The 22,040-nt window shown below is 39.6% G+C and overlaps 1 protein-coding gene across 2 annotated transcripts in view; it reads left to right on the top strand.

Annotated features, from left to right (window-relative positions):
- Nucleotides 1-22,040, top strand: part of DERA (deoxyribose-phosphate aldolase) — a 53,247-nt gene that overhangs the window by 17,134 nt on the left and 14,073 nt on the right. For both annotated transcript variants that reach the window (XM_032688840.1, XM_032688841.1), the window contains exon 6: nucleotides 6,144-6,272. In XM_032688840.1, the coding sequence (XP_032544731.1) occupies nucleotides 6,144-6,272 (129 nt within the window). The remainder of the gene's footprint in view (nucleotides 1-6,143; nucleotides 6,273-22,040) is intronic.

Genomic DNA, 22,040 nt, shown 5'->3' with positions numbered 1-22,040 from the left:
CTTTATGTTAGAGTCTACACCATGATCTACAAAGCAGATACCCCTCCAGGAGCTGCAGTCTGCTGAGAACACGTATTAGTGTTCTTTGGGTACAGAGTGAGCTGGACAGTGATCTGTCACTAAGACCCAAAAAAGACCACTGAGCTGGAGTTGAGCAGAATTGCAGTTATGTCTGAAGAAACCTGTCCTGTAGCAATTTCTGACATGACTGTGGTTATCATGCTTTGAATTTCAGGGTACAAATCGCTGTTAAGTGCAAGTTGCACAGAGCAGAGATCAGATATTTAGTACACAAAAGGCGTGTGCAGGCTTGGGGTTCTGTTGCCTGGGGTTACATGAAGGAGAACTCAGAGAGAGTTCTAGATTCAGAGAGACAGTTTGTATTGGTGACTGAAATGAACTGGACATACATTGTTAGGTTTTTCTACATGGGAGAGAAATTGGTTTTTGTGGTCACAAATTACAGGATAGGAGTACACAGACATAGCAATGATGGATGTGATATAAAGCTGTCAGTTTACTAAATAAGTAAACTTTTAGTTTGGTATGCATATTCTTTTATCCAGAGCTGAAGTCATGATAAGGTTGAAAGCCATCCTGATTTTGGCAGCTGTTTATATATTTTTTTTTCACCTGGGAGCAGAATTCAAATTATTTTCAAATGTTTTCTCTAAATTTGTCATCAGTGTGAATCTATTTGTGACACACATTTACATTCTCTTCGAAAAAAGCTACCTCAGGAAGAGAATTTAGTTGCCATCCAGATAATGATGCCACAAGTTGAAAAATTACAGTGTCTGGCCTTCCCATCCAGAAGAAAAACACCAAACCTCATTAGGTGATCTCAGTATTTCGATGAAAATCTAGTCTTCTGACTACCTGTTCAGCTTTTAAGAGAGGTATGTTATCTGTGTGAACATGCAGGTTTTCACCTCTATCTAATGATTAGATATGATACTCAACATGTATAAAGTACTGCTAAGGAATCTAGAAGGAGGGATGAAGAAGTCTTTTTAGGCTGAATTCCTATATTACATAAAATTGAGGAGTCTAGTGCTATAACTGTGCTTGTGTTCAGGGTTCTTCATCAGTTAAAGCTGCCTTTTAGTTATAACAGAACCTCTGCTAATGCTTATAACTCTAATAGTATATTTTTATGGGTATTTTCTCGTGCTGCCAGTCTTCACAACTTCAGAAGTTATTGACAAAAATGTGTGTGGTAGAGTGCTTCATCTTACTGTTCATTTGTAGCTTTTCTTCTAGCCTGAGCAATAATTGGGGTCACCGTGATAGAATAGTGTTGCTTTGTGATTCTCTTCAAAGTCTTGTTTGGTTATTAAATATTTTAGTGTATGTCCAATTATGTCAAGTTATTTTAAAGCAGTTTTTGAATATTGCTGAAGCTCTTTATGAGCTTCATACTCAGATGGTATTTTCTACATCTTTGTGAAGTAATTGTTAAGATCTTTCTAATATTGCTGAATATGAAAGCAGCTTCATTGGACAGCTAAATTACATTAGAAAATAACATGAAATGAGATATAAGTTTATGAATTTACGTACCTTTTACAATCTTGTAGCTTTTAAACCAATACTACTTTAAAGTAGTTTACTCAACCATTATCTTGTGTCACTTGACAAAGTATGGATTAATCTTAAAAATCTCAATTTAGATACTTCCTTTAGGCATAGAATATGGAGTCTCTATGTAAGGAGTGATCAACTTGACCAGAAAATTGTTGAAAGAAACTGGATTTATTTATTATTCTTTTTTCCCCTCTTATCAGTATGTTGGATTTTCTGTACCTTCTGAAGTTGTCTGGGGTGCTGTAGTGTTACTTCTAATTCCACAGTTTTTAGGAAACACCTGGACGTAGTACACTGTCAGTGGCTGTAACAGTATTGTTAATCCATCATTTGCTCTATGTCAATTGAATTTTCCTATTAGAAAAGGGGAAAAAACCAGCTATACTGTAACAAGTTTGAGTGTGGCTGCATCCATGAACTACATTAGATATAACCTCATGAAAACTACTTTTCAATTCTGTTAATAATTATTCAGCTGTGAGTTCAGAGGCTTTGTTCAGGGATTGAGATCCCATTTTGTGCTACATGCTTTGTAAACAGTGCAGAGAAAATACACTCTCTGCTCTAGAGACTTGGAAAAGACCCCATGTGGTTCAGAAACATTATAGCTGGATTTAGTGTTTCTAGCTGTGCAAGGCTGACTTGGGACCTCAAAGTCCAGTTGCACCATTTCTGTCTTACATTGTCAGCAGCAGCTCAGGCTCCTGAAGCCGAGCTCTGTTTCCAGTCCCATGTGAATCACTGGAGCCTGGAGTTGCACATATGTGGCTGAGAGCAGAACTGAGAGAGCTGTGTTGAGCTGATAGCCTTGTGCTTGTCATTTTGTTAACAAACCTGCCATTAACATGCCAGACAGAAGGGATTCCAGCTCATTTTCCAGTTTCCCATCACAATTACCTTGATCTTTTGGTCTAACAGAAATCAAAACATCTTCCCTCCTTGTCTCAGTTTCTACCCTTAGCATCAGTCAATGTGACTGACTAGATAAAAACACCAAATAAATTGAATTTAAAAAAGAATTGGTTTTATCACCACCTTTTTGGAGAAGAGCTATTCCATAAAAAATTTAGCAGTGAGGTTTTTTCCCCCTTAATATTTTCATTTCCTTTGTAGGAGATTTGGATTATCCACTTTATTTTGTGATATTTAGGAGTAATGTATTAGACTAAAGTAAAAGACCATCTATAAAATCTAATGCAGATTATAGCCAGCAGAAATTGTCAGGGATGTTTGCTTGAGAAATGTGTAGGAGAAAGAATATTTTTTTATAATGTCTTTAATATCTGCTAAAATTCAATATAGTGTACTGAATATTTGCAATTTTAGGAAAACTACAAAAAAGACATCTTCCAGCACTTAATGTTTTATAACAGTGAAATTAAAATCACAGCTATGAAAACATTTTTTTTCCTACAAAATCTGAATTTCTCTGACTTCTGTAAATGCATCCAGTAAAAGCAGATCTAAAGTTCATGAAAGCTGTCAGGTATCTTCAGTAAGTGCTGCAATGTAGAGGAGTTCTTATGTCACATCCATTTTAACAGCAAAGTCAGTAAAGCTACTACAGACTATATCAATGAGCTCTGCCTCCAGGTATATTCTATATAGGTTGGCTTGCTTTGGGAGGTTTTTTGTGGGTTTGTTGGGTTTTGGGGGTTTTTTTCCCTTGTGGTTAAGGTTTAGACCTCTTTTAGAATGGATAATGCTGGTGCTTTGTTCAAGATGCTACACACTGCTGGCCATTTGCTTTGAGAGCTTTTGATTTTATCTTCTTTGGTTTTAGCAGTCAAAAGAAAACTGTTCTACAACCTCTTCTTGGTGGTCTTAGCTCACAGTTGAAAATATGCCTCTGGAGTTTACCAAAATCTTTGTGCCACTACTGGTAGCCAGAGGAGCTGTGTCTGCTGTGTCAGTTGTTGGTGTTCTGCACATGTCACAGATATTCCCAGAATTGTATGGTCCAGCTTTGATCCTGTTCCTGCCCAGCTTGGAGGAGCTGAATAGTTAAGTGATGGACTTACTGGCAGCACAGACTGTCCCACGGGAACCCCAGGACCCCTTGAAACACTGAGTACATTTTTAACTCCACCCATACTTTAGACATTTGCCAGGAAGTTTCAGGATAATCCCATCATTTGTGCCTTGATTTAAATCTGACTGAGCACCGAAACTTCTCTTTTTATTTTTGAAAGGAATAGGAGGTTTTGCACTTGTTGTGTATCAAAGGAGTTCTGGCTTGCACCGGGACTGGGGTGCTCTGGTTAATTTTCTCCGTCCCAGCCATGGTTGCGTTTCTATTTGTGCTTTTACTGTGGGGCTGGAAGCGTCCTATGAATGCCAGCTGATGTCTGCAATAATTGGTCTCTGAATAAAGAACAGCATTCCTTCCCTACACACCTGCCCCATTAAAGCATGCCCACTCTTCCACCACCTCAGCTCACCCGACAGACACGGCTGATTGAAGCTCCTCCGTTGCTCCTGTCCGTGGGATGATGAGAGCTGTCAGGCAGCGAGGCTGTTCCGACGAGCTTGACGCTAATTGCATGGAAAAGCACCTTCCAACTCTAGGCAGGGTGCTGTAGCTGCAGCACTAACTCCAGTGAACAACAGCTGTGAGGGTATAATTCCTTTTTCATGGAATCCAGCCTAAATGGACGTTTTGTTGATTTTATTTTGACGTTTTTGGTGGCGTGTCTTGAAGGTAGAGAAAACTTTTCCTCTTGTTACCGAAACTGGAGGAACAAGAAAGCTGCTTTCTCTGGCTTTTCAAAAGCTTCAGGATAGAGTCACTTCACAAAAAGAGGTTGCTTTTGGATCTAACACGAGCAGGGTTATTAAATGCACGAAAAAATAGCACAGGTCCTTTGTGTTTCCTTTTTGAGTCTCGATTTGATGTAGGTTTCTGGAGCATCATCAATTGATCAATAAAACATGTTAGACTGCATGCTAGTACTGATTAATTCACACCTTTGGTACACAGTAAGAAACAAGGTGAAGCCTGGTGTCTATAAAGGGACTTGCTAAGTGCAGTAGCCAGTTGTCTGCTAATGTGTGCAGTGTGTCTCAGAGGGCCACCCTGGCAATTCCAGCCCTGGACACCTGATGTGCCAGTGGCATCAATCGGCTGCGGCAGCGTCGTGAGTGGAGGGAGGTCCAGCCGTATATTTCCAGGTCTCACTGAAGGATTGAGGGGGAAAAAAAGAAATATTGCTGAAAAAAATTAGTCTTTATAGCCTGGACTGCTTTAGCAAGACTTATTTAAAGCTGTATTTTAGCCTTCTACCAAAGAAGTTTTTGATTATGTGCTTGTAAAAGGACCCTGTTGCAAAGGATCCTGTTTGCTTATTTTGCACCTTTTTTTTTTTAAAAAAAAAGGAATTCCAGAAGTGGTGGCTGTACACTGGAAGAGCTGCTTTTCTCCCCACACAGGTGGACTCTTACACATTCCCAAGTGGCCAACTTCTGACAGCTGTGTTTCATTCATTTCTAGCTCTTTTCATCTCCCTACGTATAAACTTTTGTGGGAGCACTGGTGAATGTTACTGGAAAGGATGGGAGGGAGAGTTTCACTGTGCTCCCCATGTTGTGTTACCTGACTGGGTTCACAAGTTCTGGCCTTTATATAGTTGGTTATGTCCAAATTTATTCCAGTCCTTACTGAGTCTATGAAGATATAAAACTGTTAGAAAGTTAAGCGTGCCTCTTTGGCCGTGACACTTTGTAAATCTGAAAACAGGAGTTTGTGAGGGGGGTGGTCTGCTCTGGACAATGTCCCTGAACAGCCAAATGCTGGGCTGCCCTCCCTGTCACAGATCCATGTGAATTTGCTGGTCCTTGAGGTGTGATCCCAGGCCTTGGTCTCCCCTCTGCAGGGATGTTAGCACGCTGTGTTGATTTTTTTTCAGGAAATTCAGGAAATTCTTATTTCTAAGAAGCTTAATGTGGGATTCAGATGCCTAAACACAGACGTTGAGTTCCGTAATCAGACTTCCTGAGCTGGTTCTGTGGTAGTGGGGAGAACAGTAGGAAACCAAAGGGAGATGTGGATCATCCAGAAGTGGCAGCTGGAAGCCAAGGGGATATGTTATGGCATCTCAGGTGGCACTAATGTTTGTGATTTTATGACTTGGTCACACCTTTGGTGTCTTTTAAACGGAATACTTTGGCAAATGTGGGTGAAAGGGAGAGAGTGATGTACGTGGAAAAACGTAACCATCCCTGACTACTGATTCAATGTACTACCATATTTATTGCTGGAAAAGCTGGTTTAAAATCAGTCTTTACTATCATAGCACTTTTTACTCCTGATGTGTTTGAGTATTTGGCGTACAGTGCACATTTGTAGTTTTGAGAGAACTGACATTAATAGCTATTAAGTAAATGCGTGGCATTGTTAATTACCTCCAGTCACGTAATTTATTGAACTTGCAAAACTGAAGTTCTTGAGTGCTATGACTAATTATAAGATTGGAAATTAATCCAGAAGTGGAAATTACAGCCATACTTGAAATGTCTCTCAGGCAACTTTTATCATTTTCCTGTGCTTTTATCCACAGGTCTCTACGAGGAGATACGTCAGTGCCGTAAGGCCTGTGGAGAAGCTCACATGAAAACAATCTTGGCAACAGGTGAATTGGGGTCCCTTGCTAATGTCTACAAAGCCAGTATGATTGCTATGATGGCAGGTAAATATATGTGGTTTTCTTTTCAAGCTAAGAAAGTCTTTGCTATATTATTTATGATGCTTTAAAAATTCCAGTCGTGGAAGTTTAGTTTTGTCGAAAGTAGAAAACACTGTTGTGTAGCAATTACTGAAGTTGCAGGTGTAATGATGAAGTGTCACTTGTTTTGTATAACCTACAAAAACGGAATGAAATGTTAAATAACACTTAAAACCGCTGAATGACAGGATTTGTAGGAACAAGTAATATTTGTTGTCAAACATCTGATCCTTGGTATATTTAATAAAGACACATAAATTTGGGGAAGGTACACTTTTTGAGGCAGTTGTGGTGACCTGCAGATATGATGTTGGGTGATGCCATGTCAGCTTATTTTAAATGCAAGGGGAGCTTCCCTGTGAAGACTGATGCTGACAGCTCTCATTTTTGGTTTGTGGTCACTTCTTCTGACCACCTCTGAGAGGTTTGGGAAACCAACTCTATGGGAAAGGCAGTGAAGGGAAGAACACCACAGGCTCCAGCAGGCACCAGGATGGGCTAGTTTATAACTGCTTTTAACTGGCACACTCAAAAGCAGTGACTCTCACTACCAGCAGTTAATTGACACTTCAAAAGGTGTTGTCTTCCCTGTCTTTGAAAACTCGATTACATCAAACCTGATGCTTAGAGTCTGTCTGTCTTTTATTCTGAACCTTTCAGCTGAGAAACACGTTCCCATGAACAGGATAGAGTTTTTAGGGACTATGTATGCTTTGTAGGGGTTACCTTTTTGCATAGCTACAGCACCCAGATTTACAGCAGTATATTGTCTCTGCTGCTTTGGGGTTGTGCTGCTACAATTTTTCCTAGTTTACCCCACAGCTTTGGATCTGTGTTTTAATGCTATCTTTAAGATGCAAAACTGGGAATTTGCTTCTAGGCACTTGCTTTTTCCACCATGCTTGAAAGAAGGCACTTCAAGTTCATTTCTGGAAGTTGAAAGATATACTAAGAACCCCTTGGGTTAATCTGTATTTTAAAGTTCCCCTCATTTTTGTGTTGATTTTTTTTTCTATTATAAACTCTTTGTACCAGGAATTCTTATTGTAAAGCAAGTGTCTTGTCAGTATTTAAATATTCAACTTGCTGCTGACCTCACTGTCACTATACACAATACTGTGCTTATCTGATTCAAATGGAATGGAAAGCGTTTGAGGCTTTTAATATGCTCAGCTACAATGTCAATTAGTATCATCAGACACAGAGGATCAGTGCTATGCCACTAAATATTGCTTTTAATTAGAAGAGGTGTAAGAAATACACATTTCCTGTCATTTAAACTGATGTGCTAATCATTATGATCACTTTTCATAACATGGAGTAGTGAAAAATTCAGGTTATTTTACCATTTTTAGAATTTTTGCTGGTGTAGTTTTTTTGAAATACAGCAGATGGCTCTATTGTTAATGATTTTCCTTGCCTAGTTATTCATTTTACAACATACTTATCCATCTGAATATATGCAGTAATTTCCTTATTTCAGTCTCTTGCTTTTTCTTCGTGGGTAGGTGTAAAAATAAGAATTTATTGGTGCCCTACACACATGCATTGAGGGCCAGATTTTCAGACTCCAACTTGTCAGAGCTGGTGAGAACCTCAAATTCCAGTTGAATTTTGTTTGATTTGTATACTTGTAGCATTTGGAGCAAGTGATTTGGCACAGTAGTTTTAAATCCTAGCTTTAGTATCCATTTTTTTTCAACTGGCGACGTGATTTAAAAGAAAAAAAAGCAGACGATCTTGTCAGGCCCTGACAGTTTTTATCTAAGATCAAGCAGTAACAATGCTCATAAACTTGACCCTAGTACTTAGTTTTATATGAGGAAATTAGTTACACAGTATAGTGAATTCAAGTGCAAAACTGGCTTTAGAAGTTTTTCCTGTTCCTGTCCTTTACAGCCAAATTTGCTGCTCCTTCAGGTGTGCTGTTGGAAGTGCTTTTCATGCTGTGTTGTAAGCTGAGTTTTCAAAGTAATGCAGTTGCAAATTACTCCAGAAAAGGGTGAACTAGTTTGCTGTGTGGCTTTGGTTATTTGGTTATTTGGCTTTTGCGATGTTGGGGGTTTTTTAAATGGTCACAGCCTCAGTAATCTGGTTTACAGCCTTGCCTTACATGCAGTTGTATCAATGCAACTGAGGACGTGGTGTGCAGTCCTCACACTGTTTTCACTTCACTATACATGATGTCAGCCTGTCATGTGGGGAGCACAAAATCCTAGGCTCACTGATGTTTATGTTGCCCTTGCCAAACATGCACATGTTTCACCCAGGTTCTGAAGTACAAAGCCACTAGACATCTGGCAAAAAGGATGTAAAATATATGTATTTCCTGTGTGTCTCATTTGTGAGACTCAGAAGGCTGAGAGAGTAGCACAGTTCTGATTTATCAGTAGCTCTGTGGTTGAAAAGCTTGCCTGGGATAGGTGGGACTCAGTTTCTATGACTGAGATTCTTCTGTGACACAGAGATCAGTTTTACAGTGTATTTGCTGTTAAGCATCTCAGTCCCTCATGATAAGGTTGTTGTGCTTTGCACAAAGCAGTTAACTGAGCAGGGAATACAACACAGGTGTCTCCTTTCCCAGATAACTTTCCAAAATTTTTATATAGTCTCCCTTGTGCTGGGTGAGGAATTATTGGCATATGCTGGGGACCACAGCGTGTTATGGTTGGTCTGATTCAGCTCTCAGGTGGGGGTTCAGTCACTGGACATGCAGCCAGGCTGCACAGCTCACTGACTTGGAAAGGGATGGTAAATGTTCAAAAAACGGGCACCTCCACGTTGGTTGGGGTTTTAAAAGAACACTGAGGGCTGTGCTCAAACTGAGGAGATGTGCCCAGGCACTTTGTGTTCAGAGGAGATTGCACAGGGCTCTTCCACAGGCAAACAGCTGCACTCTGCACCACAGCCCTTGCAGGACTTGTTGGAAGCCATCCCCTGCACACCAGGGAGTGAGATGTGCAGATCCCAGCACTGCAGTGGAGGTGGAGGCCAGATGTAGAAATGGTGCTTTGCACAACGTGCCCGTATATGCGATGTTAATCCTTGCACCTTCAAGAACTTGGGAAACACTGTTGCTTCACAGTGAGATACGAGACTAATTTGCCTCTGTTTGAACCGATGGCTCTTGGCTCCTGTTGTCTCTGGAGTAATTCTCCACAGCTACTTTCTCTTTGTTTCTCGTGAGGAGAAAGACATCAGAACGGGAGCAGGCGCACAGTTGACTTGAATTCCTTTAACCGTACGATTACAGACTTGACTGACATGTGATAAATTCTACTGGAATATTTAAGAACCTGTTTCTGAGTGAAAGAGGCTGACAACCCTCTAAGGACAGTGACTCACCTGGCAAGAATAATCCTTGCAGTGCTAAGGAGGACATGATGGCAGGTAGCACTGCACATGAGTGGTTCCATGTCACTGCCAAAGGAGCACATTGTTTTCAGAAAGCTGACCGAGACAAACTCTTAGTATTGATTCAGGGAATTTTTGGTCACTGATTTATAACATCCACTGCCATTTCTTGAGCTTCTTGAAGTCCTGATGGTGGTTTGAGTACATGACTTTCTCAAGAAAACCGACTGCATTTTTTACTCTGCTTTGGGACAACGAGTAAACCAATTAGTGGTTTTCACTGTCTGGTATATACTTATGTGAGTCACGTCCATTTCTGTAGGACACACTCAAGTCTGTGTCTTTGTATTCTCTTGGAATAAACAGTCCTAAGGAACACAAATGGGAGTGCCTGACTCCCCCATAATAGAGGTAACTATTCTCTCTCCATCATGGTGTCTTTAAGCAGTTCTTGTACACGCTATGAGAGGTAGGCCATTTTTTAACTTTTATTTTTTGACACAAAACATCAGAAACTGCCAAGCAAACCAGAGAAGGAAGGGGAAGATGAACTTGAAGTGGGAAAGGAACACTTCAGTAAAAAGTTGCTGATGACTTAATTGCATATTTCAGTCATATATTAGGTTTTTTATTCTGGAAACCCACATTTTAACCATATTACCTAATTACAAAGTCTTTATTGTTCTGTATAACAATTCATATTCATTAATGTGGAGGAAGTGATTAAGTACTTTAAAAGTGAAAACTTCATCTATGTCATTTTGACAACTGCTCTTGATGGAACAGCTCCTTTTGCATCACGCTTTGGGAAGCTAAAGGAGCACAGCAGTGACGTGAAAGATATTTGTTTTCATTATATATATATATATATATATATATATCTATCTAAATAAGTACCCGTGTAAAGATCAGAATGGAGTGATGTATGTTCTTCTGCAGCTCTACTAATGTATGGGGTTTAAACAATTTTTTCATAGGCCATGAAGCAGTTAGTCAAATAAATTGTATGTTTAGATACTGACTAATGTAAACATTGAATTTAGAAAGGGAATGAGTTAGTGCTAAAACAAAGTAACTTCTAAAGCCTCTAGCACAAAACTCCTTCTAAATAGTAGCAGAAGAATGGCTGAGGCAATAAGATGATAGTCTAGAGGAGGAAAATTAAAACCCATTAAATGTGTGAGCAGAAATTTTGTTAGATCCTTTGATGCTGTTTATTCCAAAGTGAACAGAAATAATATAGCCAAACAGTGAAGAAAAGCTTTGTGTTGCAGTTCACAGGTGAGCAGAGATGTTTTGGAACATCACCAAATAATGCCTGGCTACACAAAGCTTTTACCTCATCTCTAAGCAAGGTTTTTATACTCCGAATAACATTAGGGAAGACAAATTCTAAGATACCAATAGCTGTTCTTGTTCTGAGCACTGCCTTGCAAAGATTTCTTTTGAGCAGGGTTCTGTGGTGTGGCTGTAAACACGCTAGCACTCATCCAAGTGCAAGGGATGACCTTCCTGCTGCTGCATGTGGACCACCCTGATCCAAAACTTCTGCCAAGCAAGTGTTTCATGCAAAATGAAAGAGGCAAAAGGAAACCGAACTAGCAAAATTGACTGAAAAGCTAGGAATGCTTTGCACAAGTGCAGCTAATGTAGGAAACAAGACTACTGAATAAGTAATAATACTTGGCACTTAGATAGCACTTTATGTCTTCAAAGCACACAGCGACATTAACAGAATAAATCTTGCAATTGCCTTGTGAAGTACGAGACAAAGATAATAACAGACAAGTCAGAAGTCAAACTGAGATCAGTTGTGAGTTCCTGGCTTTAAATCTTGTGCTCAACCCAAAAGTCTAGGGTCCCCTCAGTAACATGTGGGTTGTGTTATATATTGATTTAATTATGTGTCTACAACTTCAGGTGTAATTTGATACCAAGTCAGACAGCTATTAGAGCTCAGGGTGTTTCCAAAGGAAAGGCAAGCCAAGGGAGGAGGCTTGGTAACACATATAAAACAAGCTTTCAATTTGTGTCTTGTTTTATGTGCCTGAAATACAAACAAGTGTACTGAGTTTACAGTGTACACTTTACGCTGTAAAAGGGCCATCAGAAATCAGGGGCAATATGTGTCTGTCATCTAAAAGCAGCTCCTTTGTACAGAGGTGAATTGCCTCTGAATGCTTTTGAGCGTGACAGATGATGTTAAGCTCTGGTCTGCAAGTCCAGTATAAGGCTGGGAGCAAATCTGTGAGTCTTTACTGAAAGTGTGGGAAGAGGACTTACCACTGACTAGTGACTCAGGCTCTCTCATGGTCTGGTGGCCATTTCCTCTCTCCCTCCAGCCAAGCAGGAGTCAGAGTGAATTGTGAGGGGTTTGCTGGCTGTTCCAGCTTGGCTGCACTCACTGGCTGGGGAAGACAGGTGTTGAAATGCAGCATATTCTTGCATCTCACTGCTTGTCTTCAGAGAACAAAGCACAGTGTAGAGAGAGTTCTCTCTCCTGCATCATCAAATGGTAGCAAATAGTCCCAATTTTCTTTGGCTGTGATCTTCTGGCAGCACAGATTAGATCTAGTGTGGGCACGAGCACATTTCTGAGTTTCTGTCAGTTCACTGAGGCTGCATAAAATGATGTTTATGTCAGTTCTCTTCTGTTTGCGTGTGCAGACAATACCTCGTTTGTCCAAAGACCTGCCCATTCCTTCAGAATTTTTAGACAAATTTGAACTTGCAGATAAATTCAGCGTTTTGCACCACGCAGATGGAGCATTGTATGTCTTGAATATGTAGAAGTGGTGGCAGTTGGCTGCTTTAAGAGGCTTATCAGCACAGTAATTAATGCTATGGAATTATATTGGAAGTTGGTCACTTTCCTGCTACAGCAGATGTCCTTCATTCTGCATAGTCTGTGGTTGTTCTGCATGTTCAAAACTCTGGTTAACACCACTGAAAGTTTAGTGCAAGGATTGAGCACAAACCCCCCTGTGCAAAACCAAGATGCATAGCAAGTTAGAGTGACAAGTCTGTCTCAAAGTTCTGAATATTATGCACTACCAAAGTTTTTGAATTACGAGTTAGATCAATAGATGGATGGTGTTTAAATATATTCAATCTAAAAGAGGTAGGCACAGGAACGAGTGACTTCATTTGTTCTGGCACAGAGTGGGGAGAAATAAAAAAGCCAGTAATATAAAAATGCAGATAACTACATGTTCAGTAAGGCACTACAAGGATGCTCCCTTAAATGAGGTAATTGCCTACAAGCTTGACAGTGATACTGCAGCTAATCACTAGAAATAATGTGGGCGTGATAGATAATCTCAGAGTCGAAAAGTTCTAACAATGCAATCACAGTATCCTCATGTTTGAATTACTGGTGGGAGTCTAGTAACACAAAAAAAAATGTGGGTCTTGAGTAAAGCAGACCTAAAATTCTGACTGGAACTCAGTCATATATGTGTAGGGAATCAGAAGTGAAGGAATGGAAAGTGGCTGAGAAACGCTAGGGCAGGCTCTAATGAAAAGTCTTAACTGTAGAGTCAACAGAACCCTGCATGGGTAAGTGGAGACAGAAGTAATAAATAAGAGAAACAGAGATGTTGGGGGAAAAATAAAGTTACAGAGATCTGTGAAGGAAGAACAGAGTTAGAGTGTATACAGTAAAACCTCATTTGCTGGCAGTTTGTTAAGCTGGAAATCCAGACGTGCAGGCAGTGCCATGTTTTGTTACACATTTATTTATGTGCTTTCTGGACTCTGTGGCTGCCTATACAGCCGTATCTGGGGGGAGATTGTTATCTGGGGATGTTCATATTTGTCATAACAGGATGCCTGGCAACTCAGTTTGCTAATTTTGTGAAAGGTCTGTTCTATTGATGGGATTCTACTGTAATCAGAAGATAGGAATAGACACCCTCAAATGAAGTCAAAGAGGAAATACCAGAGTAAAAGAGATGACTTGTCAGCTTTGTGCCTGTTTGCTTGATTTTGTGTTACCCACAACATCACTTGACTTTCTCCCTCCACCATCCCCACTTTTGAAAGAAGTGCTATTTCTAAACACTTCCCACTGGAAGAATACCAAGTCAGGAAGCCACCAAGAAGAGAGGGTTTGTGGTAGCAGAATGACTTCTAATAAACATATCATCACTTCTGACAACTAATCTTGCCTCTCTGGTTTTCAGTATGTTAAGTTAACATTGCACATTTTATAGGACTTCTGTGAAGTTTAGTAAATTAAAATAAAAACAGAAATATGTTCTTCTCATTAGAAGGTAGAAATTTCCTGTGCCTGTGCATGAAGGTGGAATGCTCTAGGTATTGGGAAATTGAGAAAAAGAGCAAGAAGAAGTCTGGAAATTTTCTGGTGGGAGCAGCTGACCCTGATTTATTAGTACAGCCATCCCTGAGAGTGGCAAGGAGGTGGGAGCTGGCACAGCTTGCTGTGGTGGTACTCTAGGCTGGTGGTATTGTGCACTGCAGGAGACAGCAGCAACAGAGGTCACCTCCCTTCAGCTGTTTTCATAGCACTCCACCCAAAAAGTTCTTTTTTAATGAAGGAGTTCTGCTGTGATTCCCATGTGCCTGTTCTGTTGTGCTTTGGTGTTCTCCGGGCACTGAGCGAAATGTAGAGGGGCAGACGTGTGGTAACTCCCCATAAATCCCAGGCTTGTCCTTCTCTCCGAGGAGGAAGGTTTGATCTGCAGATTTCTGCTTTTTGACCTTTAAGAAATTGGCTATTTTTCGTGCTTCAGCCTTTGGAAATCAGTTGTGAAATATTAGGTTACAGTGAGTAGACAAGTACTGACAGTGGAAGTTGAGAGGGGTCAACCTTGTGTTAGCAAACTATCCCCAGTGCCTGAATAGCACTTCACTTTTGCTGATATACAAGATCTTTCCAAAGCATGTTAATTAAGGAATATCTAAGTGGTATACTTTCAATTTATAACAACTGATGCAGAGAGGTGAGAAAGCACCCCTGTTGCGTTAATTTTCTCCATGAATGAAACCTTGTTTCTATGTTAAATAATTTGTTAGAATTTGAGTTAAAACTTGTGAAGTTTCATATCGCCTCAGACTCAGAAATTGTTGCACAGTGAATAGTTCTAGTCAAACATGCCATCAAAATAACACGGCTTCCTGGGAAAAAACTTTGCATCTGTGAAGCTCCAGTATTGAAGGTAATGGTTTGAGAGAATGCAATTTTAAAACATGGAAATATTATGTAAAATCAATAGATGTACAGGGTATTATTTATTTCTCTGATATTGCAGGTTGATTTTTTTTTTATGCTGTCAGCAGCAGGTGTTAAATTCTACTAAACCAGTGAAAAATAGAAATAAATATTTAATTTACTGTATCTATCAATTATATAAAATTGGCTTATGAAATATTAAAGTATCTTTTAAGAGATTGCAAGTAGGAAAACTACTTAGAAAATCCAGTCCCTTATCAGAAACTTAATATAGATGTGGAAGTAAACTAAACATGATTTTAGGGTTGTAGGTCCAGGGATTTTTTTGTTGCTTTTTGAGTTATCAAGGCCCAGTGGTCGTGCCTGCCTAATTTGAAGGTATATGCTCACAGCAGCAGCACAGCAGCAATGTGGATTTAGAATTCTAAAGAGAAAGAAGTTGAATGGAAAAATACACTAGGAATATGTGATCTTGAACAGAGTTAGGTTATTTTAAAAAACTAAGGGCACACATTTCAGTTTAATCCTAAGGAACAGGAATACAGTGGAAAATAAAGAAGAATAACAAGAGATGAGCACAAACATAAGTAAAACACATAAAAGTTGGACAAAAATATGAAACAGGATGTTTTCCATAAGGAGGATATGGATTGTTTCCTTATCTGGAATGTTAAAGCTATATGTTAAAACACACTGAGAGCAATATAAAGACATCCACTAACTTTTAACAAATCGTGTCCTAGTGGTGCTGACACTGTATTTCAAAGTGTGGTGATCTCTTCTCCCAGGCAACTATCAGTAAGACAAGAGGGCATGGTCTTAAGCTCTGCCAGGGGAGGTTTAGGTTAGATATTAGGAGGAAATTCTTTACAGAGAGGGTAATCAGGCATTGGAATGGGCTGCCCAGGGAAGGGGTGGATTCTTCGTTCCTGGAGGTTTTTAAGATGAGCCTGGATGTGGCACTCAGTATCATGGTCTGGTAACTACGATGGTGTTGGATCAAGGGTTGGACTTGATGATCTCAGAGGTCCTATCCAACCCAGCTGATTCTATGATTCTATGATTCTATGAAGTGCAGAGAAACGGGCTGAATACCCAGGCTGACTGCTGGCTGCATGATGCTAGAGACACATTCTTCACTGAGCTGAACAGGACTGTTCAAATGCACATGCATTTATGCTCATGTTTGACAGTGTTCCTTCCTAAGGGTTTAACCAGAATTCAAAAGGTCTTCTTAATAGACTTTGTCAGCCTATTTAAGTCATTTTCTCGAAGGAAAAGGTTTCTGTCACAATATGAACATAGGATATAGCAATATTCTTCAGGAATGTGCTCACTTCAGTGACTTTTCCAGGTTGCCTCTGTGGTTGCTTGCAGTATTTTTGGTGAGTTGCACAAGGGTCTTGAACTTCCTTGGTAGGTACCTGGGTTACTTGGAGCTTGTATCACAGCCATTCTATGTTCCTCTGATTTGTGTTGCCAAAGCTCAAATTGTGTTGGGAAGATGCTGGAAGGAATAGGAGATAATCCCTTCTTTGATACTATATTTTGGAATTTCATCCCCTGGGAAATCTTCCTGATGCATTTGGGTTTGGGGGGGGGGATTTTACTTCCTTTTCTGAAATTGTAGTTTTCAAATTCAGCGTCTCTCAGATAAGACAAATTCTGTTTTCTGGCTATGCTTACTTGGTAGTTACTGGAGACAATAGCTTTCCCAGAGCTCTCTGTAGTAGTCCTGCTTTTGAGAGATTTTTTTCAAAGACAGAGTTGACAGCAAAGTCCACAGCCTTCATGGCAAGTCAACAGGGATTTGATGTCCGATTGTCGTTTGTACCTTTGATGCTTCTTCCCCACTAGCATTTGGGCTATAAAGTGATTTCCCTGCAGTGTGCAACTGTAGCTGATTTCTCAAGTTTAGTTCTCCCTAAATCTAAGATGTAGAAAAGATTCCTCCTTTGTGATGCCAGGACCTCTTCTTAAGTGAAACATCCTCTGTCCATCACGTCTGCAGTTATGTTGCAAATCCAGTGCCCAATTTACCAGCATATCCTGAACATCACAAGGGTCAAGTGTTGTAGTTTATCAAGAAGATCTGTTAATTCATCTCAAATGGACCAAAAAGGAAACAGGTGGTGATGTTCCATATTGCATGCATCAAATTAAACTTCAGTAATAGAAGACAGAATCGTGAATAATATATCTTCAAAGCCCTCCTTCCCACTGGTCCAGGATAGTGAAGCTGTAGAGAACTCAAAGGAAGCACAAAGCCTTACTCGTAAATGGAGCTTTGAAATTAAGCTGAGCCCCAGGATGAGAAGACAGCTTGGTGTGGGGTATGATGGAAAGGGATACCATGTTTTTTGTGGCTTCTAGTCCCTAGTTAGAGGAGGAGTAGCATTTTTCAGGTGGTGCTCTGGTACCATGATACCATAGACATACCATTGATAGCTAAGTAGTTACATTTATGTTATAATCAGGTATTGTGTTTGCAGCTGCTCTGGATATAAGCAAATTCATGCTTGGTTGCCAGTTACAGCACAGTTGCAGCTTCAAGGCAGACTCCTCTGGAACTTCAGCTGGATGGGCTGTTGTAACGATGCTGTTTTCAGTGAGTTCCAGTGCCTGGGTTAGAATTACAGCTCACTTAGCTTTAAATTAACTGTCTTCAGAGTTAACTGCAGAAATGCTGGTTTGTTGCTTAGAGGTAAAACAAAAAAAATCTTAGTAAAATAAACAGAGCTACTCCAGGCTTTTGAACAGCTTGGCGAGTTCGTTTGCAGAAACTTGGTTGTATCATGAAGTAAAAACTGAGACCAGGAAAGAAACATAGGAAGAAAGTAATATTTTCTGCTGAAATGTTGACCAGATTAAATAAATTGAAAAAAAATGTTAGTGAGGGGTGGAAAGAAGCTTTTAGGTTTGAAGTGTTCTTCTGCCTTTTTTACTGTCTTAAGAATGCAGTTTTGGAGTGAAACTCAGGGACATGCAGAGCACTTTGTCATCTATGTATGAAAGTGCTGCAGAGGTGAACAAATAATTGGTAATTAGTAACACTGCTGCATTTTGTTACTCCTTCCTGTCTAATGTCTTGTTCGTAAAAGACAGAAGCAGGAGAGGTCTGAGGTTATTTGAGGGGAATTTTCAAATGGTGGAAGGCAAAGGGAAGGTAAGAAAAGAATCTGTTCAAGTCAGAAGGTGGCAACTAATATGGCATTTGAGGTATAAGTGATGCATTCTGTATTATTCGTGGCTGTGACACTGGTATGGCTTGTAGGTTTTCTAAGTTTTTGTTTGCTAAATTAGGTGGGACATCACATAAAGAATAAAGTAGTGAAACACAGAAAGATTTAGATCATCATGATCATACAAAGCTTGCAGACTCCTTTCCACAAAATGTGGATAGCTACAGCACTGATTTTTATGTTAATTTACTAGTGAATAATTTAAAAAGACCTGTTTATTTTTTAATAAAAAGGAAAGATATAAATTGGCTGAGTGTTCCTAATGTTACTTACAGCTGCCATTGAGCAGATGTTAGGGATTCTTAGTGGTATGCTAGACCAAAATAAGTTTTATGAATAAACAAACAATTTCTTTTTCTACCACCTCTTTCAGGCTGATTCTCTCCCACATTCGCAATAAATGGTTTTTTAAAGTATTCTCATAAATAATTACCTTTCTTGTGGCACTTTTTTCTAGGCACTTGGATTTTAATTACAATGATGAACTGTTTTAATAAGTTGTTAAATAATTTTATCATTTCAGGGCTTGAATCCATTTTCCATTTCTCTTTGGCTTTGTTGGTTCCTGGGATTTTAATCCTTTTAATTCCTGCTAATTCACTTGATATTGCACCTTCACTCCCCTTTATAAATTCACATTGGAAAAGTAAACAGCATGCCAGCAGCATCTTTTTCTTTTGAACTCTACACACGTACACCTACCTTAGCTTGCTGGTTATCAATGGTCTCCTGTTACTAGCAACCATTTTGTTTAACTCAGTCATTTTGATCACAGTAAGTATGAAATGATAGGTAATTAAATGGAGACAATGTGGTTTTGCTTTGGGCTAATGTCTGGGGGCCTTGAAGGACTCTATGGAAGATGTGTAGCAAAGCAAATTCAGTGCTTGGTTGATAGATAAGGAATATGCAACACTGCTCTACTTCACTTCAGAACACTGTTTTCCAGTGTAAATACTCATTAGACACGTTTCTACGTGATTTGATGTAGAGAAATGCCGAATGCATAATTCCTAATAACTTTTTGCTATTTGTGTCAGAAGCTCAGGATTACAGAAGGAAAGGTACAGACAGGGTGGTCGCGCTTCCTGGCGTGGTGGTGGCACTGTCACTGCCACTGCAGTTTGGCAAGTGACACCTCAGTAACACACAGCTGATGTTTTCCTTAACCACCTCTATTTCTGACCATATATAAGTGTGGATGAAAAAGCCATCGATACCAGAGTGAGGCTCTGAAATGTTGCTACAAATTTTACATAGATGATTTTTTTTTTTCTCTAAGAAAGACATAAAATGTACTGTCTCAATGAATAGTGACATTTAATAACTTGCCACTGAATACCTATGAGGATATATATACATCTAACACAAAGAGAGTTTGATATTCAATTTCTTTCACTCTCAGTATTTCAGTAAAAAGAGTGGAATGTCAAAGTTCAAAATGATAATATATGTCTAGTGTATGTTTTCAAAAATATAAACCCTATATATAAAGTGTAGATTTGAAGATTGAAATATCATCTTCATTTTGCCAGCGGACTAAAGGAATGAACATTTCTCTATCAGTTTCAATTATTTTTTAACCAAAACCCACAGTTGTTTAATTAGATTGTTGGTACTTTTGGTTTGAGATGCTCACCATGATTGCAGTCTCTGATAAGATCAGCACACAGGCTGTTGACAAATGGAGGTGGAGAACAATGCCCCAGCATATTAAATACCTTTTTAAGAGTTGCTGCCTATTTCTGATGGTGCTTAAGGGTCTTTTTGATTTCCTTCGTTTTTTAAAGTAGTGCTCAGTAGATTCTTATGCCAGAAGAGTCTGACTGAATTTATCAGCAACACACCTTTATAAGTCATCCCTTTGAAATAAAATTGTTAGTTTTGCTATGTGAGCATTGTTAATAATGCAGTGGGAGATAAAAAAAAGATTTCTTAAAAAAACCCCCAGAAGTGTGTCTTTTCCTGACCCCCAGCAGAGAGGTGCCTTCTGCTTGGAGTGTGGCTGCACAGTCAGGGGGTTTGGTTGTTTTTTTTGTTGAAGGGAACTGGCAAGCTTTTGGTATTCAGGCTACTCAAAGAGCTAGAAGCATTATAAAACAACCCTACTGACAGTGGTGAGAGCACCTGTCTGTACCTGGAAGTTCTGGCCCACGTTGCAGCCTAAGCACGTGGGCTTTTGCCAGATGTCAAATTAGCAAGGTGGAGAAAGAAGAAGGAAACTCTGAGGGGCAAAAACTGGGAAGCAGAAGCAGTGAGTAAGACTAATGGCAACCATAGCTTGCCATTGTCCTTGTGCTGTTGGTGTGTAGGTGAGGCCTTCCAAGGTCTTATCCCTTATCTTATCCCTTTAGATTTTTGTTGCATCAGGAGTACACCTGCACCCAGGAAGTCCATGGTAGAATCTACGTGTTTGCAACTTGATTATATTCGGGACCGTGGAGTATCATAAAAAATGAGCTAAAAATGCCTAACATTTTCCATGATTACTGGAAGTGGAATATTCATCCCTCTATGCAAGCCCTCAAGTAGTCTGTTCTGCCTGATTTGTAAAAGCCAGGTGGAAACAAACACAGTACAGATCTGGTGAGATCTGGCATCTTATATTTTTTGGTTTTCGGGCAAAGCCAAAAGTCAAAACATTGACAGTTCCAAGTGCTCAAGGAAATGCCTTTGATACTGGAAATCCCCCTAGTGCTAAAGCCTCCACCTGTGCCAGCTGCCTTTTATTGTAGGGAACAGTGTGGAAGAGAGGCTGATGCTGACTGTTTGTCCTCTGCATTACAAAGAGGCTGGATGCTGGACAGATTCTGACTGTGGCATTAAGACATGACTTTTAAATCTTAAAAATCAATCCTGCCTTTCTCTGTGTTAGAGTAAGAACAGAATCTTAAACTGCTTTTAACATGAGGTGTTGAAAAACACTCAAAATGACATTGAAGTGTCATGATTTTGGCTGTATTATGTATGGTGGGGTTTTTTTAAATCTTTAAAATTCATAGCACCTTCTTGATAAAGTAGACTGATTTTCTACTTGCTTTATTCAGTGTGGAATATTTCCAAATTGATTTTAAACAGCTATTTTTTCAATTTGAGTAATTTTGTTACAAGCTAATAGACAATGCGTAAGCATACCGGAATTTTAATGTTAACATATTTGTTTCAAAGCTGTTATCAACGTTAAAAAGCACAAAGCTAAATGTGGTTGCTAAAACATGGGATGCAATATGCCATGTAGTGCTGTGATTCTAAGCCTTCATGCATATTTATTATTTTCTTCCAAATTGCAATTGCTATTACTGGTAGATATATCAGCGTTTTAGACTCAGTCTGTAATATGTCATGTAGTGGACAACATTTTGAGAGGCTGAGATGTATTGATCCACAACTGAGAATGCCAAGAGGGAAAAAACCTGACCTAGACCAGTGCTGTTTTAATTATATCGCGGTTTGAGATAGTTTATCATTGTTTAGATTAGTTTAAGTGTAACAAGTTAGTGATGCAAGGCATTTCAGTGTTTGTAAAGGAAACTTAAAGGGTGGGATTTTAAAATCAAGTCCAGTTTCTGCCACAGCATTTTGCTTTTTCACCCAGCCCAGCAGGCAGACGTGGCCCAGTGCTGAGAACCCGAGTGCCTGCATCTAGTCTGAGAGGCCAACCCTTATGTTGCTTCATAAAGCAATAACCTCCTTTTGCAGCAACCTGTGTGTTACTGGTAAAGCAACAAGAATGAGTGTCATGGTTCCTTCTCAAACACCCAGCATGCCTTTAGCTGCTGTGTGTGGGACACTGACACTCTGCCAAAGCATGGAAAGTCACCTTCCCCCCTCTTAGCCCCTGGCCATATCCATATCCTTGCACAGAGACAATGTGTTGTTTTATACCCTGTAGCTTTTTTAATGTAAATGATGGCTTCTGGATGTGAGGACAGTCTGCAGAAT

Source organism: Chiroxiphia lanceolata, chromosome 5 (assembly GCF_009829145.1).
Source record: "Chiroxiphia lanceolata isolate bChiLan1 chromosome 5, bChiLan1.pri, whole genome shotgun sequence".
Lineage (NCBI taxonomy): Eukaryota > Metazoa > Chordata > Aves > Passeriformes > Pipridae > Chiroxiphia > Chiroxiphia lanceolata.
Note: the sequence above shows the minus strand (reverse complement) of the source record. Positions and strands in the feature narration are given on the sequence as shown.